The following is a 23,849-nucleotide window of genomic DNA, read 5'->3' as shown; positions in this document are numbered from 1 at the left end:
AACAGTGTTATTGCTCAGTGACACTAGTCAGGTCATACAGAGCTGTGTGGTAATAATATGCAGCGGCCTTTGAAGTACTTGTGTTACTGTTGTGTGGGAAAGGGGAAAAAAAGAATTAATTAGGTTAACGACCAATTTTCAATTTGTTTTTGTGAAAGTCAAGATCATATCTAAAAAGAGCAGACGGCAAAGTGTAGGAGGATGTTCTCTGTTCAGCAGTCAGAGGGTTCATGTGTGATGATGTGACTGACCTTTGACCTACTGAATGAAGGAGGCAACCGGTTCATGAATGGGTAAAATCAGGCTAAAGACAGCACAGCAACACATGTTGGCTTCATTTATTTTACACTTAGTTTTAATTAAAACTCAAATATGAGAACACAATACCTTTATGTCACAAACAATACAGCCATGTTTAATTAACATTAAGCCATTTGAAAATAACACTAAATAAAAATAGACAATTCCGTAAATGTTTTCTGGTCTACATTTTCACTTAACATGGATATGACTCCATCTGCTGGTGTTCAGGGATCCTCTGGACAGTGGTGGGAGTAGGATGTGAACCACTTGACAGGACAGTCCCTGAAAACACACACAGTTAGTGTGACAGACACACACAAACACACACTGACTGACCACACTCTCACTTCAGCCACTCTTTTTATTCAACTATCAACTACGGACAGATATTTGATACTGAATTATAATGTGCTAAATCTGAAATGGAACTGATTTTCAAACCTCTTCTTTATCTCCTCCATCCCTTTCCTACCTCCTCCTTTCCTTTCTACTTCCTCCTCTCCTTTTCTACCTAATCTTTTCTTTATATATAAAAAATCCTGTCAGTGCCTTACTCTTCCTTTCCCTCTTTGACTGTAGAAACACGTGAACTAAATTATAAACCTGCTTAGCACAGATATCGGCCTATAAACAGCGCTGATGCTTGAATCCAGAGCAGGGCTGAACAGGCCTGAGAGCAGTTTGTGTTTGTTGTGAGGATGTTTGTACCTGTGATACTTCTGTCCCTTCCTCCTCTGGTACTCGGTTTCATCCACTGTCCACACAGCTCCCTTTCCACCCTCCACTCGTACGAAGCACTTGTGCAGGCTGAGGTTGTGGCGCACTGCATTCTGGGTAGAAGAGGAAAGTTCTGTCGTCACAGAAGGTAAAGCATGTTCTCTTCTGACAGAAACCACGACTCTCAGTGTTGCCCTAATGAACTGACTCCTCAGCTGTCACCCTTCTGTAGCAAAAGCCTGATGATCAGTCAGTGCCGTTTTGTTTCCCTTCACTCCTTCAGTCTGACACGTACATTTTGGATGATTTTTATTTTGTTTTGCTCCTGTATCTGTCCCACTGACATCATTTTTCCTCCGTGTTGTCCCCTGCAGAACAACCATCCTCCAATCAGAGCGGCCGTTCACAAAGTCAATAAAGTGAGAGTAACTATGCTGATTTTTAACAGTCTTAAATTAGTCCTAAGATGTTAACACAAGAAAATAAAATGGACTTGATACAGTGTGAAGTGTTTCTGTCATAATTCTGATGTGAGAGAAAAGGTGCCGCGCGCTCAGTCATAGGGCTCCAACTGTGTAATGCACATCATTTCCGCAGGTTTCAGAGTGAATGTATAATCCAGGTAAGTCAAACCTTCCAGGTGGCGGTGTTGTGTCTGAAGTAGAAGAACATGGTGGTGAACCAGTTGTAAATCTCATTCAGAGTGCGCTGTTTGTCTGGAGACTCCAGGATAGACTGCAACAAGTCAGGCACAACAAAGAACACACACAAAGACAGTCACTTCATGGACTCACAAATGAACCACTGCTGCAACAGCTTATAGCAGAAAAACTGCACCCAACAGTGTATACATTCATATATAATAGTATTAATAGTATATTATATTATGATATACAATAAATATATAATAATATATATAATTTACTTAGATATGTATGTGTAGTGTGAGTGTTTTGTCATATGTGACACCTATAGGGGGATATATTATTATTATTACATATATACTCTGGATATATGAAGATATCAGTTTATATATAACATAACATATATGAAATATACATTTGTATATGTGGCCTATATAGATTACAAATATGTATATGATTAATTTCCATATGATATAACATGTTGCAACCATCTTTGTCAATAATATGTATCTAATAAACAAATAAATAAACAAACAAATAAACAAATAAATAAATATATATATATACTTATTATTATTGTTGTTGTTGTTGTTGTTGTTGTTGTGGTGTTGTTGTTGTTATATCTTATTATATATTATTATTATTCATTTGAAACATATATTTTCATTCTAGGAAAAGGGTGTCACACTTTTGGATCATTCTGTATATAATATAAACATGTATTGTCAGGCTTTGATATGGATACATATTTATATAACATATATTAAAGATATATGTTACGTAATTAAGCTTTATATATATTCGTATATGCTAGACATATATGTCAATATATGAAATTGTTCCCTTTTCTAATAGGTTACATACATCACTTTTACATATGTTTTTATTTCATTTGTGCATATGTTTCATATATGGAAATTTAACATAAGTAGCATACATATATAATATTTTTCTACAGGAGTAAAGAGCATGAAATCATCATTGATTGTCAAACCACAACAATCCTCTTCACAGATAACTGAACATATCTTACATTAGCCAATGAAACTCACCCATCTGATCAAGTAGGCGTATGTGTACGGAGGCCTGATGTTGTTGTATTTGTAACATTCGATGCTGGGGACCAGATCTGTACAACAACAACAATGATAAGTCATTAAACACATAGGACTGGGGTGATGTGGTTATTCAGCCGATCCTCTGCCACAGTGTGTTGGTAGAAAACCGTGAGTGTGATCAAATAATATGAAAAGGAACAAAATGTTCAGGTTGTATGAACATTACATTACAGACGACCTACTCCTGTGTAAAGACTGAGATGACAGATTGTTATAAAACTGACGACTGGTTTTAATAAAAGACTCTTTAATGAAAGAATAACAGGAATGAGAATTTTCCTCCTGTGATCTATAATTTGCATTTGTAATTTTTCATATTTTGAAAATGTCAAATTTCAGTGCAGTTTTGAGAATTATTTTGCTTCAGATGATTTTGTTTATTTTGGAGAGTTAAACTTGTCATCCATGCTAAAGCACGCACAACTCAATGACCATACACCTTAGATAGCGAGGCCTTGTAGATTCTGAATGTGACATCTCCTGGTTATTAAAACATCATCAGGTCTGGAGCTGCAGCTGACTGTGTAGTATTTGGCTTGTGCTGTATGCAGAGAGGTGCAAAATATTTTTCTTGCATATAATACAAATGTACTGGTGGTAATGTACAGCATATTATAAACACAGTGGGTCTAACACAACACTACCACTAAGGCGACAGTATGACAGAACAGAATCAACACATTCCTGTTGGTTCTTTCTTTTTTTCTGGACAAACAGAAAAGTTCAAGTCACAGATTTATACTGAAACTTAGACTGTCCGCTCAGCTTTGGATGTTTAAAATATCACAGCTGCTGCATTCATGATCATACAACCTGTCATTAGCTGGATGAAACGTTTTTTTGATTAAAATGTTCATTCTTGACTAAAATTATACTCAAATGTTCATCAACTAACTTCCTGATGACAAAAAAAGCGCTTCTGTCGTCTACAACTAGAATAAAATAGTTGTTCTTTTCTATTAGTAAGATGCTGTTGAGTAAAAATGGCTAAAAATAAAATGGATTTTGATGTTAATCTAAAAATAGCTGACTAAATTAACACTATCTCACACAGAGCTAAAAAAAAAAAAAAAAAAAAAAACCGAGTCGAGTTGAGTTTGTTGCTGTAATATTCTGTCTTGAATAAACCCCCAGGGTTGCTTGTGTTACCTGGCAGAAGGCTGGCAGAAGCAGGGGCTGCGTAGCCATGCTGGGACAACTCCTCCACATGTTTAATGCACCATTGCTGCGCCCTGTCTCCATCTGACAGCTGAGGCTGTGGCAGGAACAGAGGGAGGCTGTATGGCCACGGTGAAGCAGCCTTCTGCACACAATGACGGAGGCGGCCATTAACACACAGTTTCACTTTCTTTCTTTACTGCTTCAAAAATCTTCTGACAATTCTTCAAGCTGCACTTAATCCTTTTAAGTTGGCAAATCAGGCTGAGAGAAAGAAACTTACCAGATCAGTGTGTTTGTGTTCAGACAGCTGCAGGTGAAGCTGCATCGCAATGAGTTTCTGTTTTTCCAGGATGAGCTGAGAAAAAGAGACGTGAGTTTAAATGTTGTGATCCCACTGCTCGACACCCACAGAGAGTTTGTTAGTCATTAGTTAAAGTTAGCAATAGTTCCTGTTGTCTGAGCCACACAACAGCTATGCATTAGTGTGGTTGGGGCAGTGAGTGTGTACTGATGTAGTCTGTGTTAGGGGGTGGCTGAACTGGAGTCATGGGTTGACACCACTGTTTGTTTCCTGTGTGTTTCCTGTTTCTTTTATCCATGGCAGTTTGTTCTGCAACTTGTGTTCACTTCTGTAACCATGGTAACAAAGGAACGAGGTTAATGAAGGCCCTCTGACCCGGAGGAAATGCGTCTTTTAACCCAAACAATGATTTTGTTTTCCTACACAAGCAGGAGCTAATGCTGCTCTGATTATCCGACAGAATTCACTTCCTGTCCCCTCCGTCAGCTGTGTGGAACTTTGCCACATTAAAATGTCTAAAAACGACTTGTGTCTTACACTTGTTGAGTTGTGCGCTTCCATTATCCCAAATGTTTTCATCTCCTCTGCACAAGTGTCAGTGCTGTGTTTGAAGAAGCATGAACATTTAAGTTAAGTTAAGTTAAGCTAACCACCACCTACCACACTGACATTCATAGCTCGACTTTACAATCTGAACCTCTGTGCAGTGGTTACATGCATCAGAATTGTCACATTGTTTAAAATGGTATGAACCACAAAAACCAGTATAAACAAACCAGTCAGTGTCGTGTCTCTCTTTATATTCAGACCAAAAACAACCCTGTATTAAAGAAACTGCACTGGTGGGGGAGGGTTACTTCCTGTACCACTGAGACGATGACACACAGTCTAGGAAGTCGAGCCGAAGTCAAAGTAACGTGAGTTAGACCTTCCAGGTCTCTGTAGTTCCCACCTGACTTTCCATGCACTGAACAATGTCCTGCTGGACCCTCCACTGAGCAATGCTTCTGTCACCATGGCTGTGTTCTGAGTGGAGATGCCTACAAGACAAAATACAGGTTATTATAGAGACAATGACCCAGAGTCAGAGGAGAAGCTCAGAGTCAGGTCCAGTGCTGCATCCAGGACCTGATCTCAGCCCCGATCCCGGCCAGGTCTCTGCCATGTGGAACACAGGTCCCCTCTGAAATCATGGTTCTGTATTTAAAGATAAAGACACTTTTACTGCTGCTCAGGGATTTAAGAAGAACTAGAGTCACCACCTTGTGGTTGTTTTCTCACCAATCAGCCAAGTCACAGGAAACATGGTCACAGTCTCCGCCTCCTGAGATACATGTCACAGTGAAGTTGACCTTCGATCGTTTAGATATAAAATGTCATCACTTAACTTTATCCTTTTAGACATTTCTGTTAAATTGTGTCATATTTAATGAATTAATTTGTGAGCTATGGCCAAAAACGTGTTTTAATCACAGTGACCTTGACCTTTAACCTTTGAGCACCAAATTGTAATCAGTTTATCCTTGCGTTCAAGTGAACGTTTGTACCAAATTTGAAGATGTTCCATCAAGGTGTTACTGAGATATTGTGTTCACAAGAATGGGACACATGAACATAGTGACTGCAGAGAGCTGCAGAGTCCGGAGGTTTGAGCCTCAGTGACTTATTTATATATTAATATATTATATATAAATTAACTGTTGTTCATTTCCTACAATTATTCCCACAGATTTAGATATTTCACACAGATTAAAATTTGAAGTTTGAGAAATGACAAGTCTGCAGTTCATTCTGAAAGTCTTCACGTGTTGTTATGTTGCAGTTTTATGCTAAAATCATTTCAATTCATTTTTTCCCCTCATCAGTTTTTAATCAATACCTGGGAGAAACTTCTGACTCATAAAACTGAGGCCAAACTGTTCAATCCTGGTTTCATCAGACCAGAGAATCTGGTTTCTCACAGTCTCAGAGTCCTTTAGCTGCTTTTTCACAAACTCTCACTGAGGAGAGGCTTCGCCCGCCCAGATCAGTGCAGAGCTGCAGTGACGGTCGTCAGCTTCTTGGTCTCCTCACTTCTCCCTGATCTCTCAGTTAGTCCTGGTCCAGCTCTGGAAGAGTCCTGGTTGCTGAGCCTCGACACAATCCTGTCTCTGAGCTCTGCAGCAGCTCCGTCCTCCTCATGGTTTCTGCTCTGATCTACATTGTCAGCTGAGACTTTATATAGACAGGTGTGTGTCTTTAAGTATGTCCAATCAGCTGAGTTTACCACAGGTGGAGCCAAACTTCAAGTGTCATAGGAAAGTTTCTGAATAATTATGTCAATGTGATATTTCAGTTTTTATTTTTCAATACATTTGAAAAAATGTATAAAATTCTATTTTTTTTTTTTTATTGTTGTTAAATACAATTTAAAACAACATGTGAAAACAGTGAAGGACTCTGAAAGTTTTCTGAACACACTGTAATTCTGATTATTGATTAATGAGAATAATACACATCTGATGAAGTTTGGCCTTATGGGTCTTTTGCTCATCATTTGTTTTGTCGCCTTTTCACTGTCCACTAAGTGTAATTGTTCTTTTTGCTTCTGTGCATCTGAGTCTGATTCATTTGTCAAAAAAAGACAAAGACATAATAAACAGTAAACGAAGTTGAGGAAGGATTTGACTATTGTTTAAATTTTCTATAAATATCGTGATGAGTGTTTGTTGAAATGAATCCATGTGAGAAGTTTAAATCACTGTTTGCTGGAGCTGTTAACTCACAGACATCTGAGCTGTGACCACAACCACACACTGATTTCAGTGACACGTCAGAGGACAGGAAGGCTGGAAACCACTGGTTTAAACTTTAACAACATGTTCTATTTTAAAAGCTTGTTATGTTATCCATTTTGTAAAATCCACATCTTAAAAGTAACAAGTAATAAATAAATGCAGGGGAGTAGAAAGTAAAATATCTTCCTCTGAAATGTAGGAGTGGAAGTATAAAGTACCTCAAGTACAGTACTTAGAGTAAATGTGCTTAGTTACTTTCCCCCACTGCCTGGACTGAGCACTGCAAGCTTTATTTGTTTAAGGTGGAAAAACATATATTCTGAAATTGTTCCCTTACAGAGGTGAATAATGATTATTAGGTTAATATCACATGGAATCATTGCTCTCAAAGTAAGAGTGGTTCATTATTAATCTGTGTCTGGGGAAAATAGTAATTCCTAAAAATGCTGCAGCACTTTGATGACGAGCGATTCGGGGAAATGTTCAGCTACTCACTTTAAGAAGCTGGGAAAATCTTTCGACACTGCATCGCAGCCAGGCCAGCGGCAGAGGCCGCTCACGAACAGAGCACTGGTCCCCTCAGGGATGCTGGAGGGAACACAGACAACAAACTTAAAGTGTGGTTCATGGTACTGCCTCTGGAGAAAGAGCTGAGCAGGTGAGAGACACTAGTTCTACAATTATTAAAAAAAAAAAAAAAAAGATTGATGAAAGAATTAGCTCTTGAAAACTAGATACTTTCAGATACTTTAAGTGAAAATCATTATAAAGTAAAAACAAGTCACATGATGAAGTAATGATTAACTGTGTCAGCAGCTGCAGCAGAGAAGAGACTGCTGATTGGATACACCGCCCCACGACACGTGTCCTACATCAAGCACAGTTGTCATGTTGCGTGACCACAGGTGCATGCTGGGTCGGCTAGCGCTGAGAGACTGAGTGGACTGGTTATATTTTGCTTTGAGAACTAGCAGAGAATGTGGATTTAGAGCAGATAGTGGACCTTGGTGGATGAGATGCAGAGTGTTGTTCAGACAGGGGTGTGCAACGGTGTCCACCATCAACAACTACAGCGTTTTGTGTGTTTCTCAGCTGCAGCCTCTGTGGAGTTAATGTTGTTAATACATCTCTGCTTTTTCTGCTGCTTTATTCTGCTGCTTAATTCTTAAGAAACGGCAGCTGTTTGATTTATGGAGCTTAACGTTGCTACATAAATCTGGTGTTTCCTGGTGTTTCTACCACCTCTCTATTTAAATACAACTCAACAGCTCCACACACGGCATCCTCCACAATGATCACACAGATGAATCAACTACTCTCTCCAAAAAATTAATAACATTAAAATTACAAAGCGGTTGTTTTAGACTGCATTGATCTGAGCTTGGTGTTCCTAACAAACTGACAACTGAGTGCATGTGTAATTATCAGTTGTATGCACAGACTGCAAACTGCCTGGCTGGAAGTAAATGGTTGTCTTTGGTGCAGTTCTCACCTGGAAACATATAGCAATGAACTACTGATGCATATGCACCTGTAGCATAAAGATGTTCTTTCATTTAATAGTTTTACCGTATGTTACTGTCCTTGACATATTTATTTTACCTCTCCTCCCTTTTAAGAATGTAACACAGTAATGTTTATATACTTATATTAACTGATGTACTTTGTACTTGTATCTGTGTACATTTTTACACAAGTAAAATTTCATTTAAGTGATAGTACTTGTACTTTAGTATAATTATGCCAATATGCTCTGGGTCTGCTACGGGGTCTCCTGTAAATTAGACTCTAATATGGCCTCAATAATTTAAGCCAATTCATTAATTTGCATAATTAATCTTTCAATGTGAAGATCAATGTGACAGTCACCTGTCATGAAGCCTGGCCTCGATGGAGCTCTGCTTTGGAGCGTCTCTCCCAAAAGGAAGCAGGTGAAGGCTTTGCATGAGAGAGGAGCCCATCTGTGGCGAAGGGGACTGGGAAAGACGGCCTTCGTCCACCTCTTCCTTGCAGCTGGAGACGGTTGCACCATTTTCTGGATACACTGGAGAAAGAAAGCATTAGTGTACTCCTGACCTGTTGGAAATACATGCAATAAAATATGTTGCAACTGCTGATGCTCTACTGTGTTAACAGGTAAACGGTGGTCTTAAAGCTCCAGTCAGCACATTTATTCGGGTAAGAAACAAAAACACCATCAAGCACAAATGTTAGAATTGTTGTCTATAAAGTTGCTGACTTAAAAAAAAAAAAAATGTCAGCATATATAAAATGATGTACAGTGATGATGTTGCTGCTGTGGAGCTGAGGACACTGACATGTCAACATACCGTGGTGTTGTCTGGAAGCTGTCTGGGAAACTTGACGCAGCACTGACGGTCTCTGCTGCTTCTGCTTCGTGTTTTCCATACTGCTCCAAAGCTGGGAGGAAAAACATCATGTTAACCACGGCCTGTGGACTGGACAAACTTTCATAAATCACTTGTTTCACCATGATGAATGCCACTTGTTCATCAGATTGTGATGACCCCTGGGGTCCTCTTGGGGGGGTTGGGATGCATTTGCTGGCCTGTCTCTTGTCTGCATCTGGAACACTGCAGCGTGTGATTCAGGGTACACAACTCCTGTTGCTATCTAATCTGCCTCTGCTCCCCTCCACAGGCACGCCACAGTTTGACTTTGGTTATGTCGTCTTGGTTTAATCTTTATGTTTAGTTCTGAACCAGGCAACACCTGCACTCACATCCCTCCCCCGTGCACACCATACACTACTGATTTCACTGATTTCTACACCTTAGATGATTTAATTAGGCATCTTAATTTGATTTAATGAAAATATTCTTTATTGATCTTAACCATGATGTGTCTCCGTTTTGTTGTTGCCACTTGAGCCACGGTCATAACAAGACTGAATCATTATCAAGGTTTCACTGTCGGACTGACTGACAGCAGGGTCACCTACTTTGTTCAAGAGTATTCGGCCAAACTGAACTTTCAAATCCAAGCAGACACATACAGAATAATTCTGAGCAGAAAAAACTTTTTTTTTTGCACACAAAAAGATTTGATAATATGTAGAATAAACACGTTGGAATGCTCTCATCACACTGTTATGGATTATTGTAGGTTTATGAGTGAGTAAAAAGCACAACACAGCATCTGCAGCACAACACATCAGCATCTTATAGTTCAACAGTGACCATCTACACAGTTTAATGCTGTGAACATTAAAAATAATTCAGTCATTTTTAATGAATATTAATCCTGTAAAATTATATATATATTACATAACAATAGGAGACCTTTGTCCCTGAGCATACTGAGAATTTGAACTTGAATTTGAAGAATTTGAATATTTCCTCCACCACCGCCTTCAACCCAGGAAAATGTATCATGCCTCTCTGTGTTTAGGAAGTGGTAAAGTTTGTTCCAGCGTAGCTGTGTGATGTCATTGGTTGCGTACCTGACTTCCTGAGGCAGGTGGTGACACCGTGTCCCTGGTCTGACAAGGAGGAGGAGGTGGAGGAGGATGTTAGATCTTATCACACTGTGGTTGAGCTTGGTGCTGTCCACATCTCACGCCCTCACTAATCGTCTGTGGTATTCCTGCTGTGACAGGAGACTTCACTGCTTCACTAAAGCGACTTTAAGGTTGTGTCCTAAAGTGGTTTCACTTCCACTCCACAGGAGCACAAGCAACACTTACTGCTGTATTCACAAAGCAGCTTAAGGCTAAAAGCAGCTCCTAACTTCCCAATTTAGGAGAAACTCCTGAAAGTTGTAACTGTAGCACTCCTAATTTTTTTGACTAGGACTAATTCACACACAGCTGTTTTCTCCCGTCAGCAGTGAACACACCTCAGCAAACATCCACCATCACTTCACACACTGGGACGTCCTGATGTGGGACTCTCTGGCACTGTACTAAACTGGGCCTGCCTCTGTTCAACATCTGTATTCTCCCTCAGCTCAAACTGTGTAAAACAACTACATGTCTCGCCACACCCATGAGGACGACGCACAGACCTATGACTATATCGACTATTGTTCCATACGAGCACCGAGTGGGTGTCTCCAACAGATCAGATGAGACGAAACCTCTCCAGGTAAACAAAGATGAAGCTGAAGGATTAAAGTCAGAGCTCAGCTTCAGTCTCAACCATTAAAGACCAGAAAACCAGGTCTGCTGGTGCGGTCGTGGACTCAGAACTCAAATTTAATAATTAAAGAACAACAACCACATATTGTTTTTAACCCTCTGATACGACCTATAGGAGCATCTCCTGAAACAGTGCCCCGAAAGAGGTAGGCGTACCAAACCTTGGTTGTCATGGTTACAGTAATAAACATGCAAGCTGTACTAAGAGCGATGTACATACCTGTGTCACCATGGCTACTATAAAAACAGTCATGGCTTGGTTAGGTTTAGGAAAAATCAGTGATTTAAGAGTTTAAAAGTACTTCCTCAAAATTTGATGATTTTTGTTGTCATGGTTACAATAATAACAACTTACTACCGGTTAAACTGCTGTTGGGAATCAAACATGTGACCCTTGCATCCGCCCCAACCTCCTCCTGACGTGGACTTTGTCGCTCTATATTCTATCATAATAATGTCATAATTACTAGGGGTCATAACAACCTGCTGCACAGACGACATGTGTGCTCGGTTTTTAACAGGAGGACAGAATCGAAAAACAAACTCATCTTCATCAGGTCTCCCTGCTGCTGGTCCTCAGTGAGACCAGGGACGTGGATCACATCACTCGAGTTCTCACATTTTTAAACTGCTTCCTGTTTGTCATCATAGTCATTTTTATCCCACTGTTTAACCTGTTTTATTCTAATTCTAGTTCTGTTTAAATCCTCTTCCTTTCTCTTTGTATAATGTTTTTTTTAATAAATTGTGCTACTTCTAAATCCTTTCACCTTTTATACTTTTATGCAAAATGCTTCTTATTATTCTGTTGTTATTAATTGCATTTGCATTTTCTAATATTCTCTCACAAATTACCATTTGTGCTTAAATTAGAAATTTTAAATCATAGCATTATTGAAATTTGAACATTTTTAGAGTCAGATTGTTCAGACTGTCACACCAGGAACAGCAGCCTGTTAGCAGTTAGCATCAGGCTAGCTGATTGGTTTTGATGATGACATGTCTTCAAATACTGAATTCAATTCTGCATATCAATATTGTTCAAAATCATAATCATAATTAACCCTCTTTTACTCGCTTGTACTGTTGTGTTGTTTCTGGCTGAGGTCAGTTAGCTGCACACGTAGCTGTGTAGCATAAGGCAACACAAACAGAGACAGCTGCCAGATCATGAGTCTGACTCCTGATCGCTCTGCTCACAGTGGATTTAGCTCGTTTCCCTTTTAAACAATAGGTCCCATGAGCATGATGACATGTCGACTATTGTGTCATGTTGCATCCTCTCAAGTGTTTAGTTTAAAAGATCAAATTGCTAAGTAAAAGGAAATATTCATTCATTTATTTGCACAAATTATTATTTTAATAAAAACTTATTAGAGCCTAAATTAGTTCAACCAAGAGCACAGATCTGTTTGTTCTGACTTTATTAACACAAGCACAGGTTTCCCACACAAACGATGATATTTTTTCAATATCGCAGGACACATTCAGCTTGAAGTTTTTGTTTTCTCAGTATATAATAAGTCTTGTTTACTTTGGACAACACAGCTGTGTAACAGCGTGAACATGAAGTTATTGCTCCTGCAGGGAGCAGCAGCTGGAGGCTGTCGCCTTCCACACATGATGCAGTTCGAACACAACATCAGAGCCGTGTGGTTATCTGACAAAAACACACAACCCAAAACGTGAAGGCTTTCCTGTTCCAAGCCTTCTGACAGAAGTTGTGGTTGTTCACAGGTGCACTGACACACATACACAACCACACACAAACACAGACACACACTCGCTCTGCTTTTGTGCAGCGCGGTGAAATGTCTCACCTGCAACCACCGGGGCTGGTTGTTTATCAGAGATGCCAGGATGGTATTTCCAGATCAGTTTTCATTTGACGCTCACAAGACTGGTCAGCTTGACATCATGTCAGTTACAACACATCTTACTCCAATGGGGACAATATTCATAATGGAACAGCACCCAAACATTTATAAATCATTTCTCCAGTTCCACTGAAGTTGTACTGAAAGTGATGTGTTTTGACAGAGGTCGAATCATTTGTATTTCCAATCTTTACTTTAATAGTAAAACAAGTAAAACACCTTAATTCGATTTTTGATTTTAAAATATAATACAAATTCATTTTACTCATATTATCAGCAAAATGTACAGAAGCTGAGAAAGGTTGTTGTAAATATTTTTTCTGTCGCTCTCAAGATAACTTTGTTTTCTTGAGATAACAGGATAAAAACATATTTACAAGTATGGCCCCTCTTGGCCTCCATAAAAATGTGCTCCAGCTTCAACACTGACGGTTTTTAAGGCGTTGACATGAAGCCAGCTGTTTAATATTGTAGCCAGTCCAGATGAAACTGATCTAAACTATGTTATAAATCATAGTGGTTTTTAAAATCCTAGTCCACAAAGTACACACGAAGTCGCATAAGATAAAAAATTTCAAATGAAGAACAATAACTTCAAAATATAATTAAATTAAAATGAAAACTTTAGAGTATTATTTGTAAAGACTTTTATAAAGTGTTACCCAGCACTTTATAATGATCTTTTGACACTCAAAAGATAAATACTGGATATGTTGGATAAATGGATATTTGTAAAGATGTCCTGTCACCACTAGTAGTTACTGAGAAATGTCTTTATCAGCCAGTTTTTGTATCGAGAGTGTGCACACACTGACTCACATTTACATGGTAAAGTAACACGTATTCCTACAGATGGTTTCTCACAATGACTGATAAGACGGGTTCTAATTAATTATGCTATAAAAAAAGAGGTACGCTGTCATGGGTGGAGCCTGATCAGTACTGTGAAGAATCTGGCTGTTATTGTACAGTGGGAGGAAGTGGAGACCGTTGTCCATATTTGTACAGCCTCTGGTTTCTCACTGATCCAATAATTAACAGTTAGTTTCAGTAACGTGAGGTGAAAATGCTGTGGTTGAGGTTTCATTGGGTTTAAGAACAAAAACAACTCTGTTAGGTTTAGAGAACCATCCTGGACTGTGTGGAAAGAACGTGGTGAAGGTTTTACTTTGTCTTTTTCTGTACTACAGTAAGGTCTTGACCCTACCCTGGAAAGTGCTTGAGATGATGTATGTTATGACTTGGCGCTAAACAAATAAAATCAGATTGATTCAATATCCTAGTCAAGAAGAGTTTAAGCTGTCTCTTTAAAAAAGGCTGGTGTCTAAATGAGACGACAGAGGTTGTCGGGGACGTTAAATGTCATCAGTCCAACATGAAAACCGATCTCCTCACCAGTCCACCTTTACAGCCTCGCTGTGTTTCTACAAACTGTCAGAGAAAAGGCTTCTGTAGAAGAGCTCAGAGCTGAATCAAACTACAGGCTGAAGGTTAGTGGTGGTGACGGTGAAGTCATGTGACCGTGGTGTCGTTGGTTTACAGCCTAACATGAGCTTTTTACTGCTGCTGGTTGTATTTAGGCTTCAAACATCATAAAGTGGAGTCAAGATTAACCTGCTGAACAAAAAGTGTATCATAAACTTCTGTTTGTTAATTTTTTTGCATTAATACAAAAGACAATGTGAAAATCTCTTTGTTTTTTTTATTTTCCAGGGAACTAGAGGAACAACTGGACGGCTCTGTAAACACAAACAGGTCATTTTGTGGCATTTGCTGAGATGATTGCTGCGACTGCGACACCACAGATCAGGGTTTGCAGCAACTTAGTTAAGATTAGGGAAAAATTGTGGCTTTGGTTACATCTTATTAAATATGCTGTGGCTCGTGCTGTGAGTCAGTGTGACCTTTCGCTGTATTTAATCAGACCAGGCCTGAACCAAGAGCTGTGAGAATCTAATGTTGGAGTCACTACAGGGGAGAGATTGAGCTGCAACAACAACAACAACAATTTTCATGAACGTTTTACTGATACATTCAGTATCAAAGTATTTGTAAATGAAAGCAATGAGCATTTTTTATATTTCAATATTTATAATTTGGAAGAAAAGCACATTCTTTAGCTTCTTTTCCTCGTTCTACATTTTTGTTAGTTGATCAGTTGGTTAAACTCATTCAGACATTTTCACTCTCTACTGTTAATGACTGACCACCCACTGGTTACATTTCTAAAACATGGAAACTCTGGCTTCATCTTCTCCTGTATTTCAAAAGCATTTAGCTGTGATGCTTAATCTTGCTCCACAGAGGCTCCTATTAAGCTCATGAAATGACACATCTCTCTGTGGAGCAGGTGATCGTTATTGTCACCATGTAAATAAAGTATCATGCACAGTCTGAAGTCAGCTATCTCACTGTCACATCAGAGATTTGTTTAAAGCTGCAGAGGAAGGTGCATCAAGACAATAAACCAAAAAAGCCAATACCAAATGTGTTCTGCAGATGCACACCCACAGAAACAGAGAGGAATTCAGTGGAAAGTGAGAGCACTCATGTTTGTGGCTTTCCTCCATCACATTGCCTCCCCTAGAAGAAGCCTCAGTGTTTCTGCTCTGACACAGTGAAGAGAGATTCAGTCCCAGCCCTGAACACTCAGATGATCTGATTTGATGGTCGATATCTGGTCGGTATTTCTGTGAGTCAACATCTGGCGGCCACAAATGGTGCAGAGAAGTATTTCCTGTTTGGATTTTGTAATCAGCCACATTACAGTATGGAAAGTTGCAGATACCTCATAATGGTACTACTATCATGTGTGGGTTAATTATTTGCATACTTCCATATCTCACATCAGACTGATACTCTGAAATCAAAGTGTAAGAGATTCTTGTTTTCAGATCTTTGATCTAAAATCACCCAACCAAGCGTTCAAGTGTTAATTATTCAAACAGAAAGAGGCATTGTTGTCACACTGGATTTTCTGTGTGACTCTAACACACACACACACACACACACACATATACAGTCCCCTCCAAAAAGTATTGCAACCAATTCCTTTGTTTTTGTTCTTCACTGAAGACATCTGGGTTCAAGATCAAAGGATGAATATGAGACAAGAGTTCAGAATTCATCTACATGTGTTAAACAACTCACGACATAGCACCTTTTGTTTGAACCCACCTATTTTTCAAGTGAGCAAAAATATCGGAACATGTGACTGACAGTTGTTTCTTTTTCTTCTTTAGATTGACTGTTTAAACATTAAATAGCTCTAATGTTTTAGCCTCAGGTTTCACGTGTGAAGACTGCATTTCTTGCTAAAAAGGATAAACTAACATGAAGATGAGAAAACCAAGCCATTCTGAAGCTGAGAGAAGAGGGGAAATCAATCAGAGCCATTGGACAAACATGGTCGGCCAAGGAAAACAACAGCAGCTGTGAAGAAAAACCCCAAAACAATGATCAGTGACGTCGCCAACAACCTCCAGAGTGCAGGGGTGAAGGTATCGCAATCCAGCATTCGAAGGAGACTTCGAGAGCAGAAATATAGAGGCCATACCACAAGATGCAAACCACTCATCAGCAGTAAGAATCGGAGGCCAGATTGGAATTTGCAAAGAAGTACAGAGATGAGCCACAAAAGTTCTGGAACAAAGTCTTATGGACCGATGAAACAAGATGAATCTGATGATGGAAAGGCCAAAGTGTGGAGAAAGAAAGGATCTGCTCATGATCCAAAGCATACAAGCTCATCTGTGAAGCACGGTGGAGGCGGCGTCATGGCCTGGGCCTGCATGGCTGCTTCTGGAACAGGCTCACTAATCTTTATAGATGATGAAACTCATGATGGTAGCAGCAGAATGAATTCAGAAGTCTACAGAAACATTTTGTCTGACAATTTATAGAGAAATGCAACCAAACTAATCGGGAGGAAGTTCATCATCATGCAGCAAGAAAACGACCCACTGCCAACACAACAAAGGACTTCATCAGGGGGAAAAAGTGGAAGGTTTTAGACTGGCCAAGCCAATCACCCAGTAGAGCATGCAATTCACCTCCTGAAGAGGAGACTGACGGGAGAAACCCCCCCCCCGAAACAAACAAGAACTGACAGAGGCTGCAGTAAAAGGCAGGAAAAGCATCACGTATGAAGAATGCAACAGTTCGGTGATGTCAGTGGGTCACAGGCTTGATGTTATTTACTTTAAGACTAGCTGTTCCTTCACTGTTGCTTACCTAAAAATGGGGCAGTCTGATACTAAAGGTGCTATGTCCTGAGTTGTTTAACACATCTAGATGAATTCTGAACTATCGTCTCACATTCATCTTCTGATCTTAAAGCCAAATGTCTTCAGTGAACAACAAAACAAAGGAACTGGCTCTGCCGTTTCGATACCTTTGGAGGGGACTGTATATGTGGAAAGAGAATTAAATGAACAACCTCATCCTGAATCTTGTGCTTTATTTTGTGTTTGTACCTTTTGATTTATCAGTTTGTTTAAAGGATGAAGCTGCTCACAAACTGTGTCTGATCTGTGGACAGATGTGGACAGATGTGGGCAGATGTGGACAGATGTGGACACTGAATTTGTGCTTCATTATTATTATTATAAATATAAGCTCTGAATGCCCATCATCTTAAAATGCTTTTAAAATGTGTTGTTGTATTATGTTATAGTGTGTACAAGTGTGTTGTAGCGTGTTGTAGTGTTGTAGTACATTGTAGTATGTTGAAGCAAGTCATAGTGTGTTGTAATGTGCTGTAGCATGTCGTAGTATTGTAGTATCTTGTAGTACATTGTAGTATGTTGTATTGTGTTGTAATGTGTTTTACACTGTAGTATGTCATAGTGTGTTTTGTTGTGTTGTATGCTGCAGTGTGTTGCAGTGTGTTGTAGTGTGTTGTAGTGTGCTGTATTGTGTTGCAGTGTGTTGTATTGTGTTGTAGTGTGCTGTATTGTGTTGCAGTGTGTTGTATTGTGTTGTATTGTGTTGCATTGTGTTGTAGTGTGCTGTATTGTGTTGCATTGTGTTGTAGTGTGTTGCAGTGTGTTGCAGTGTGTTGTATTGTCTTGCAGTGTGCTGCAGTGTGTTGTAGTGTGTTGCGGTGTCTTGCAATGTGTTGCAGTGTGTTGCAGTGTGTTGTACTGTGTTGCAGTGTGTTGTATTGTGTTGCGGTGTGTTGCGGTGTGTTGCAGTGTGTTGTAGTGTGTTGCAGTGTGTTGTATTGTGTTGCAGTGTGTTGTAGTGTGGTGCGGTGTGTTGTAGTGTGTTGTAGTGTGTTGTAGTATGTTGTAGTGTGTTGCAGTGTGTTGTAGTGTGTTGTACTGTGTTTTACTGTGTTGCAGTGTGTTGTACTGTGTTGCAGTGTGTTGCAGTGTGTTGTAGTGTGTTGTACTGTGTTGTACTGTGTTGCAGTGTGTTGTAGTGTGTTGTACTGTGTTGTACTGTGTTGCAGTGTGTTGTAGTGTGCTGTACTGTCTTGCAGTGTGTTCTAGTGTGTTGTACTGTGTTGCAGTGTGCTGCAGTGTGTTGTACTGTCTTGCAGTGTGTTGTACTGTGTTGCAGTGTGTTGTAGTATTTTGCAGTGTCTTGCGGTATGCTGCAGTGTGTTGTATTGTGTTGTAGTGTGTTGCAGTGGGTTGTATTGTCTTGCAGTGTGTTGCAGTGTGTTGTATTGTGTTGCAGTATATTGTATTGTGTTGTAGTATGTTGCAGTGGGTTGTGGTGTGTTGTAGTGTCTTGCGGTGTGTTGCAGTGTGTTGTAGTATGTTGCAGTGTGTTGCAGTGTGTTGCAGTGTGTTGCAGTGTGTTGTAGTGTGTTGCAGTGTGTTGCAGTGTGTTGTACTGTGTTGCAGTGTGTTGTAGTGTGTTGCAGTGTGTTGCAGTGTGTTGTATTGTGTTGTAGTGTGTTGCAGTGTGTTGTATTGTCTTGCAGTGTGTTGCAGTGTGTTGTATTGTGTTGTAGTATGTTGCAGTGTGTTGCGGTGTGTTGCAGTGTGTTGTATTGTGTTGTAGTATGTTGCAGTGTGTTGCGGTGTGTTGCAGTGTGTTGTAGTGTGTTGCAGTGTGCTGTATTGTCTTGCAGTGTGTTGCAGTGTGTTGTAGTATGTTGCAGTGTATTGCGGTGGGTTGTGGTGTGTTGTATTGTGTTGTATTGTCTTGCAGTGTGTTGTATAGTGTTGTAGTGTGTTGCAGTGTGTTGTATTGTCTTGCAGTGTGTTGCAGTGTGTTGCAGTGTGTTGTATTGTGTTGCAGTGGGTTGTGGTGTGTTGTAGTGTCTTGCAGTGTTTTGCAGTATGTTGCAGTGTGTTGCAGTGTGTTGTATTGTGTTGCGGTGGGTTGTGGTGTGTTGTAGTGTCTTGCAGTGTTTTGCAGTATGTTGCAGTGTGTTGCAGTGTGTTGCAGTGTGTTGTATTGTGTTGCGGTGGGTTGTGGTGTGTTGTAGTGTCTTGCAGTGTTTTGCAGTATGTTGCAGTGTGTTGCAGTGTGTTATAGTATGTTGCAGTGTGTTGTAGTGTGTTGCAGTGTGTTGTATTGTGTTGCAGTGTGTTGCAGTGTGTTGTAGTATGTTGCAGTGTGTTGCAGTGTGTTGTAGTATGTTGCAGTGTGTTGCAGTGTCTTGCAGTGTGTTGTAGTATGTTGCAGCGTGTTGTAGTATGTTGCAGTGTGTTGCAGTATGTTGCAGTGTGTTGCAGTGTGTTGTAGTGTGTTGCAGTGTGTTGTAGTGAACATACACTTGAATGTTGTCAGTGATCAAACCAAACACTGATTCAGACCAGTTCTACCAGTCATTGTGAGCAGTTAAGGTCACTCTGCAATTTACAGTGTCAGTTCACTGTATGAGTCAGCTGACAATACAACACTGAGTGGTTCCTCCTGATGATTACATGTAGCAACAGTTGAATAAAATACATTATTGGGAACAACAGAGTAACTACTAGAGTAAACTGTTTACTAGAGTAAACAATGGAAATCTATTCACTACAGTTATGGGGGAAAAAATGAGGTTTGGAGGAAAAAGTGAGAACAACAGTGCTGCTGCTTTTATATTCTAGCTGACATACAAGCTGTGCTTTCAAACAGGAGGGGGAACGATACTGAACTAATATAACACAAAAAGCAAAGAGTCTGTTTTTCAGTGGTTACATAGGAAACACTTGAAGTGTTGTGTTTGGGTGTTTCACAGATAAACCCGAGCTAGAAAGACGAGTGTTTGGAGTGATATTTTCCTCTGCAGCCCCACTTCCTGATTTCTGCTGAGAAGATGGCTGCAGCTCTTAGAGAGGCTTCCTGAGGTGTCATATACACAGGAATACACTGTCTGTGCTCCTATGAAAACCTGTAACATCATTAACTGCATCTACCCAACAACGCACACAAGCGGCGCAATAACACACCACACTTGAAACCTCATTTATCGACATTACTGATGTCCTGGTCCACATCAGCACCAGAGCTTCTCTGCTCTGAGTCGTAATGAGTGTTATACTGAAAGGTGGGACGTATGAGTCATCTTTTTAAATGGTGTGTGTGTGTCTGTGTGTCTGTGTGTGTGTATGCTCAACGGAAACTGTGCTTAATCTGACATTTTCCCTTTACTTTAGAACAACCAGAAAATTGTTAGTGCCATTAATTTTAGTTGATGAAGTGAAACTCACTAAAATTCAACCAGAAACTACTTCACTACTGTGTGTGTGTGTATGTGTGTGTGTGTGTGTGTGTGTGTGTGTGTGTGTGTGTGTAATATATGTTGTATATTGTATATAGTCTTGGCTAAACATGATGCTACATCAGTTTTTTTGAATATTGGTAAAACATTTCATGGTAGTTTGTTATAAACATTTTTCATATAAAATATAGACTTCTGAAGTTTACATTTGTTTTAATGTATATAAAGCAATTATCACAATCGCAGCACGTTATCATTTTACCATCCACAGTAAATCAGCTGAATATAAATATGCAGGTGCAGACATGTGGAGAAAATTAACTTTTATGAGTAAAGACTCTTTAATATGTTGACGAAGGCTGGTACTGCACATAAAAATAAAAATCATCATAAAGTCTACTACCTACCTACCTATCTACTACCTCATTTTCCAGTGCTTCCTAATATTTATGGTTTGTGACGTTAAAAATGAAGCAGGTCTACCAGCAGCAGTTGGGACCAGTTCAGTCTTCGAGACCTGAGCCACAATTATTTAATAATCCATGAGAAACATTTAAAACTTAAAGGTAGGTGAGAAAAACAACGTTGTATAAATATTATATCATCTAAATATCATCTCATCTATATCTTGATCCTAATGATCATTCTCATTTATTATGTCTTTGCAATCTGATACGTCAGAGACAAGTTGGACTTTGTCTGTGCAGACGGTGATGATGCAGGGTCAGAGGTCGGACAGCAGCACATTTACATGTACAGTCAAACTACAGCTGACGTTCAACATCAAGCATCAGGGGTTTTTAAAATATATTAAAGACATGAAACGTGGTATTGTTATATCACTGCAGACGAGTATGTGGAAGAAGTCCAGACAGAAGAACTGTTCTCTTGTATAATCTGACAGACAGATGAAGAACTATCACCACATATGACTGTAACACCTGAGTGTTTTACATTTATTCAAGATATTTGGCAGATGATTTTTTTTTAAAATCTGAATTTAACTCCATTGTACTGAGCATATATATCAACTTCATAATTGTTGAAATTGAATCGAAATGTCTTTTGGGAAAAAAAAAAAAAACTCTACCTGCCACCATGTGTTTGAAGACTTCTCTGTAACCATCTGATAAAAACACACGAATGTGGTTTAAGAAGATCAAAAATATCATCACAGATTTTTTTCTGGTTCCTTCTACCAGACGGGTTCTGTGGTGTTTTTTACTCTCTTAACACTGCAGTTGTGCGTTTTGTGAACACAGTCATGATTTGAAATATTAGGACGTATGTCGACTGCACACAGACCACACTGACAACGTGCACCTTCTCTCACCGTGTGCTGCAAACCTACACTGATCCTCAGGCTTTTCCATGTAGTCTGAGCTGATCTCGTCATGATCCCAGGTAGAGGATCTGAAGTTCTGATGTAAAACAGCGAGACTGGTTCTTACCGTATCACCTGCGTGCAGAACCTGCTGCTTGTCTCTGTCTTCCTTTTCTCAGGTTTCTTCGACGGAGATACTCTGAAGTGATTCAGGGGAGTTATTCCACAGGAAATATGTTTTTTTAGAAGAACTGACAGACACATCAGAGCACAATTCTGCTATTTTGGTTGGAAATGCAAAAAAAAAAAAAAAAAGAAAAAGTGGTGTTGCACTTTACAATAAAATCTGCACCATACAGTAAGAAAGTTTAGATTTATATTTTTAGTTTTAGTTTTATGTGAAAGAAAAAAAAATTTAAATCTAAATGTCAAAATATTTCGTCATCTCATTGATTTTTTTAATTCTTAAAAGAATTGTTGAAGGTGCTGGATGTTAGTAATAATGCTGGAGTAAAGGTGTACACTCACCTGACAGCAGTCTCAGAGGAAGAGGACATCAGAGCTGCGAGACATCCACTCAGTATTTATACGCAGCAGGAGACGGAGCAAAACCGAAGCCTGTGAGCTCAGCAAATCACAACACAACAAGAAACTTCAACAAAAACACTTTCCTAACACGGCTCTGACAACCTGAGCAAATATATCTGTTGGAAAGTACACAGAGATCAAACACGTTGTCTCTGTGGGCTGGAGAACAGACGTCCAGACAGCACAGAGAAATAACGGCTTTTTACACCTGTTGGAGTTTTCTTTTCTTTTTTTAACATGAATGTAACAAATGTATTTAATGAAAATAAGATGCATTTCTCTTCATTTGAACCACTTTGAGTAATGAAATTTAATCTTTACCTCCCTGCCTCCTGAGTCACTCCTGTTTTCACAAGAACTGAGTCAGGCCAGAACCTTCTCAGTGGTCATGTTGGTAAAGTCACAAACACATGTCTGAACTGACTTCAGTGACAACTACTGTAGTTTATGTTTAATCTCAGTTTTTACTGAGACTCATCACAACAAGAACGGCTCAGGTGAACGGTGCCGTCTCAGAGACACTGTTCCAGTCAGTCAGGAGGGGCCACAGAGTCCTGGTCCTGTATCAACTGTTTTCTAATGTGGACACAAAGATTCTCCAGATAATCAGATTACACACACACACACACACACACACAGATTACACACAGAGATTATACAGACCATGGAAAATGGGAGTTTTTTAATGAGTCTCAGTGTATGATAATGATATCGTAAGTCTCCAAGGAGGGTATCTGTGTGTGTGAGTGTGTGTGTGTGTGTGAGTGTGTGTGTGTTTCTTTGTTTGTGTGTGTGGTGGGGTTCCAGGTATTACTTATGCTGTGGGGACCTACATGTTTTTTCACTTTACGGGGACATGTTTTCCTTAAAGGGACAAAAAGCAGATAAGGTAAAAACGTGTTTTAAGGTTAAAATAAAATTAGGTTTAAGCATGTAGTGGTTATGTGTTTAGTGTCACTGCACAATATAATAGGGTTAGGGTATTATAACTACTTAATATCATATAATATAATATCAAAAGCTCTGTAAAAGATATTGAAAGTAAAACATGTCAGTGAGTTTTGTGATATTAAAAGAAGATCACCATCTCTCCCATCTGCCTTGAGTCGCCTAAATAAAAGCATAAAACTTGAATCTTGCTTTTACATTTCTTTAACAAGATGGTGGCTGTTGCCTATGAGCAGGATATACACTGGACACCATTTGTAAAG

At 39.4% G+C, this 23,849-nt stretch overlaps 1 protein-coding gene across 3 annotated transcripts; it reads right to left on the bottom strand.

Moving 5' to 3' along the window:
• Nucleotides 1–320: 320 nt before the first annotated feature.
• foxp3b (forkhead box P3b) lies at nucleotides 321–23,240 on the bottom strand. Of its 3 annotated transcripts, XM_071475201.1 has the most exons (13): nucleotides 22,579–23,240; nucleotides 22,178–22,249; nucleotides 10,485–10,627; nucleotides 9,352–9,442; nucleotides 8,891–9,065; nucleotides 7,517–7,609; nucleotides 5,197–5,284; nucleotides 4,224–4,298; nucleotides 3,932–4,085; nucleotides 2,717–2,793; nucleotides 1,654–1,755; nucleotides 1,012–1,133; nucleotides 321–585 (listed from the first exon to the last, which is right to left on the bottom strand). In XM_071475201.1, the coding sequence occupies exons 4-13, from the start codon at nucleotides 9,428–9,430 to the stop codon at nucleotides 528–530; spliced, it is 1,023 nt and encodes a 340-aa protein (XP_071331302.1). In that variant the 5' UTR covers nucleotides 9,431–9,442; nucleotides 10,485–10,627; nucleotides 22,178–22,249; nucleotides 22,579–23,240; the 3' UTR covers nucleotides 321–527. The 3 variants fall into 3 exon arrangements, with proteins under 3 accessions (XP_071331302.1, XP_071331300.1, XP_071331299.1); XM_071475199.1 differs by lacking the exon at nucleotides 10,485–10,627 and having other exon boundaries at nucleotides 22,579–23,239; XM_071475198.1 differs by lacking the exons at nucleotides 10,485–10,627; nucleotides 22,579–23,240 and having other exon boundaries at nucleotides 22,178–22,522.
• Nucleotides 23,241–23,849: the final 609 nt, after the last annotated feature.

This window comes from Trachinotus anak, unplaced genomic scaffold (assembly GCF_046630095.1).
Source record: "Trachinotus anak isolate AG129_WGS33_773 ecotype Australia unplaced genomic scaffold, CSIRO_AGI_Tana_v1 ptg000004l, whole genome shotgun sequence".
Taxonomy (NCBI): domain Eukaryota; kingdom Metazoa; phylum Chordata; class Actinopteri; order Carangiformes; family Carangidae; genus Trachinotus; species Trachinotus anak.
The sequence above is the reverse complement of the archived record's forward strand: the minus strand, read 5'-3'. Positions and strand labels throughout refer to the sequence as shown.